The sequence below is a fragment of the Prunus avium genome, chromosome 8 (assembly GCF_965620075.1).
Source record: "Prunus avium chromosome 8, drPruAviu1.hap1.1, whole genome shotgun sequence".
In the NCBI taxonomy this organism is placed as follows: domain Eukaryota; kingdom Viridiplantae; phylum Streptophyta; class Magnoliopsida; order Rosales; family Rosaceae; genus Prunus; species Prunus avium.
The window spans coordinates 4,619,602-4,622,356 of NC_142291.1; the positions used below are offsets into that span (position 1 = coordinate 4,619,602).

The 2,755-nt window shown below is 37.7% G+C and overlaps 1 protein-coding gene across 1 annotated transcript; it reads right to left on the reverse strand.

Annotated features, from left to right (window-relative positions):
• Positions 1-1,316: 1,316 nt before the first annotated feature.
• Positions 1,317-2,364, reverse strand: LOC148291177 (uncharacterized). Its single transcript, XM_088246239.1, has one exon. It carries the CDS (start codon positions 2,052-2,054, stop codon positions 1,476-1,478), a length of 579 nt encoding a protein of 192 aa, XP_088102365.1. The 5' UTR covers positions 2,055-2,364; the 3' UTR covers positions 1,317-1,475.
• Between the last annotated feature and the right edge of the window lie 391 nt (positions 2,365-2,755).

Below are 2,755 nucleotides of genomic sequence, written 5' to 3' on the forward strand. Positions count from 1 at the left end.
GGTAGTGATTGAACTTTGTGAAAAATAGGTTTCTTTAGGCTGTTTTGGGCCTACCTCTCTGCGTTGGGCTAGTGGTCCTATTTTTGTTTAGGTTGTTGTAATCTTCGGTCTTAGGATGGGCCTCCTATCAATATCACGCACTGTATTTTTCTCTCTATAGTGAAGTTCACTTTTCGACTAAAAGAAAGTTCATTTACGTACGATTGAAGATTGAAGATTGAAGATTGAAGAATGTTGATCCAAAAAAGTGGTTCAGCACTTTTGGGCCCAACTTAGTGATGTTTGGGTTTTTGGAATGCTCTGGACCTCGGTAGAGCGATCGATTTGCAAAAATAAGCACGCTTGGTAAGAACTAGGGTACCAGTGTGGTACCGGCCGAAGGTACTAGTGTGCCCCTTTTATAAGTCTTGGGAGATGTGCAAGTTGTGTAGATTTTCGATGTGGGACTGTAGACATTCACTGTAGGTGTTCCACATGTCCAGAGGGTATTTGTGGTATGCTCTTGCGTTCGGCAGTCAGGGGGTGCTGAATTCTGCATTACCGATTCCCTCTTTAGTCCAAGTGTCGTTTCCTTAGTGGTCTGCCAATTGTGGTATAAACAAAGAATAATAAAGATGATTTTTTTTTTCATTTAACTTTTGCGAACAATTTTTTTCTTTTTAAATTGAGAACTGCAAATTATGGACATATTGGTGGCTCGACTCAGACTAGATTGGAGTTGAGTTGAATTTAGTTCTTATGAGTTCGATTCCTCTAATTCAAACATGTAATGATGTGAGACAATGAATTGTTGTCAGATTTAATAAGCTCAACCCTAACATCTATAAGTTAATCAAACAGCAGCCCCAAGAAATTCATTTAATTTAATTGAAATAGACTGTACTGAACCACCAAATAGTCTGCAGTTATTCAATCTCTTGTCTTGTTGTTGGACTAAAATGAGAGATTATGGATAGCTATAAGCTTACACTCCTGATATTGGCCTAATTAGGGAGATCCAATAGGTTAGTTCGATTAACCCATTAGGCTTGGATTGTTTGGGTGGGTATGGGCGTCGAGACATGTAAAGAAAAATACTTTTCATTTTTAGATGAGGTTTCTTTTTTTCCTATAAGAAGGTCTATATACTTTTCATTTTTATTTATTTCGAGAGAAATATTTTGCCTTTGAAGAGATTGCTGAAGATTTACTTGTTTTACAATCAATTAAAAGGGGAACACGTAGCAAACATGGGTTTAGCCAAGTTGGCTAAAGCGAATGTACTCCCCACTCTGTATCTGAGTTCGAATCTTCTCCGTAAACTTGCTTGATCGAGATTAATATTCTTATTTTCACACATTATTTAACTTTATTCACTTTGTGATTTTATCAATAACAAATACATTCGGCACTACATTCTTCTCTTTTTTTGTTTGGTTTACAAGGGTGGCCAAGGATGAAGGGAGATCCCAAGTTATAGGCTTAGAATGTAGGGTTCAATGCTTACGAGCCCTAAGCCAGATGCTTACCAACTGAGAAGTGACAGTGCATCCAATGTCCTTATACAACCTCACCAAATGGACTCTGTTAGATATTGTTTGAGGAAGCTCAACCCCATCAGAACTCAAAGCTTTTTCGCAAAACACAATCGAATCAACGATGCTTGCCGCCGTATAGTTGACCATATCATCTTCCTCCTTCACCCCCTCTAGTGTGCCTTGGAAAGCCAATGCCACTGATCCGTACGATTGTGCACACTGTTGAATAGCTTTGGTGCCGGTCTCCATCTGCATATAACTGTTAAACAACTCTTGTGTATCTGTAGCAGTTTCTGCAGCTATCTCAAGAACATTTATAGCAACATCTTTGAGATCGTTGGATGCAGAGGATCGAATTCGAGCATCTGACGAAAGAGTTTTTACGCATTCGGTGTAGTTTTGATGGAATGAGTCTCGGGTTTGCTTACAAATACTTCTAAGTAATGGAGAGGCTCTTGCGTCTGCGGGTGCAGGAGAAGAAGAGAGGAACAAGAGGAAGAAAGCAAAGAACAAGACATAAGAAAGTTGGGAGTCCATTGAAGGTAGACCAAAAGGCTAAATTATTGAAGTCTTGTTTTTATTAGTAACTATTTGGTTGTGTGATGCAATGAATGAATGGGAGTAGGATATATATGAGAACCCCAGGGCCGGTGTGGGTCTAAAATTGAGGAGCGCAGAAACTGGAGAACCATCTTGTTCTAACGTGTTCATGAACAGATTTTGTTGTTAGTATTGTTTTTTTTAAATATTTGTTGTTGTGTTTGTTCTCAAGGAGCTGGATCCTCTGTCAGTTACTTTTTCTCGGCACCCGACAACAAATTATCAATCATGATCATTTGAGAGATCCAATGGTCAAAATTGTGCCTCAAGATCATTCTAAAACCATTTCTGAAAAACCAAACGTGGATGCATTCTATTGTCATTAATTATTTTGTAGATTTATTTGCTGAAAAGCCAACAAGAACTATTACTGCATAATTTTGGGGGCAAGTACTACATAAATTTTTTTTGGTACCAATAAAGTAACTCTAATTAATTTTTTTGGTTCATCAAATACACATTGTTTGCTTATCATTTATACCATTTATGCCTTTTTTTTTTATTTTTAAAATACAAGAGATCTTGAGGGAGAGGGATTTGAATACAAGACTTCAAATGCACGGGAATTGCTCTTAACTACTTAAACTACAAGCCCCTTGCTATACCATTTATACCTTATTTGCTAAGACTTTGTTTGT

Excerpts from the sequence above, each read along its gene's own strand:
- LOC148291177 (XM_088246239.1), bottom strand. The coding sequence starts at position 2,054 with ATGGACTCCCAACTTTCTTATGTCTTGTTCTTTGCTTTCTTCCTCTTG.